At 41.2% G+C, this 1,318-nt stretch overlaps 1 protein-coding gene across 1 annotated transcript in view; it reads left to right on the top strand.

Moving 5' to 3' along the window:
• Positions 1-1,318, top strand: part of LOC106522987 (antigen WC1.1) — a 40,551-nt gene that overhangs the window by 14,931 nt on the left and 24,302 nt on the right. Inside the window, exons 4-5 of the mRNA XM_014016264.1 lie at positions 567-884; positions 998-1,093. Of these exons, the coding sequence (XP_013871718.1) occupies positions 567-884; positions 998-1,093 (414 nt within the window). The remainder of the gene's footprint in view (positions 1-566; positions 885-997; positions 1,094-1,318) is intronic.

The raw sequence follows: 1,318 nt of genomic DNA, 5'->3' as shown, positions 1-1,318 counted from the left end.
ATATATATATATATACTTAGGTTTCTTAAGCATTGGGTGTATTTTGGTCAGGTTTGTCTTGAAAAGAAGATTTTTAATCTCGTGACCTGATTAAATAAAGGCTTTTAAAACAATTATACCCCATGTCTTCTTGGTTTCTGTGCCTTGATTCCCTTTTTTCATGCTTAATATGCATAAAGTCTTTATTTGAACATGTAAGCATGGTGATTAAAAATGTTGAAGCCCAGCTGAGGCCTTTTTGTGTGGACTTTATTCTCCTCCGACAGTCTTAAAACATGCATGAAGCTCAAGCTGAGTCACACGGTGTGAGTGTCTCTTTGTGGAGCTGTGACTGGAGTGGTGTAGCCCACATCTTATCCAATGATGGTCCTCCACAGACCGACCAGATGGATGACAGCAGTGTGTTGTACGCTGCATGTGTTCCATAAAACTTAAAAACAAATAAAGACTGTCAGAAGTTTCGACATGCCTAATCTGAATGTATAATCTAAGTTTTCACTGACAGCACGTTTTATCAATACTTTATTGATATTTATGAAAATTAAGTGGAATTCTTCTTCACTCAGATCATTTCAGAGTGCTCCTACGGGACAAAAGCAACCCCTGTGAGGGCCATGTTGAGGTCTACTACAATAACGAGCTGGGTTATGTCGGAGACAAGTACTGGAACGCCAACACCGAAGAGGTGGTGTGCAGGAGCACTCAGTGCGGCGAGCCCGTCACGAACTCGACGAGCGACGTGCGCAGGTCCATGAAACACAAAGTGTGGCTCAATGAGCTGAAATGTAACGGGAAAGAGACCAACCTGTGGGACTGCCCCGGCTGGCCCGGTCCGGCCGTCAGCTTTTACCAGAAGTCAACTGTGAAAAGAATCAAATGTTCTGGTGGGTCTTTGACGTGTCGTTACATTTAGAGTGAGAAAACAGGTCATGACATCCTAATTATTATGATTTTGTTTGGTTCTATTTATGTTTTCTTTTGTTTTTAATAATTGCAGATAAAGTCGAAATAAAGCTGAAGCAACACAGATGTGAAGGAGCCGTGCAGTTCATCAGAAATGGAAAACCTGGTTACATCTGCAAAGACAACTTTGGTGAGAAATTCTAGTTCTGGTCCTGAAGGGTCTCGGTGCTGCCTGTTTTACTTGTTTTCCTGCTCCAACACACCTGATTCAGTGGCGTTGGAGCACAGAAACACTGTGCTGTATAAAGTACCTCAAAGTGATACTTAAGTACAAGTACAAGTATCTTACCACAAAATTACTTTGGTAAAGGTTAAAGCCTCCTCTAAGAAAATTACTTGAGTAAAAGTATTAAAG

Source organism: Austrofundulus limnaeus, unplaced genomic scaffold (genome assembly GCF_001266775.1).
Source record: "Austrofundulus limnaeus strain Quisiro unplaced genomic scaffold, Austrofundulus_limnaeus-1.0 Scaffold142, whole genome shotgun sequence".
Classification (NCBI taxonomy): domain Eukaryota; kingdom Metazoa; phylum Chordata; class Actinopteri; order Cyprinodontiformes; family Rivulidae; genus Austrofundulus; species Austrofundulus limnaeus.
Note: the sequence above shows the minus strand (reverse complement) of the source record. Positions and strands in the feature narration are given on the sequence as shown.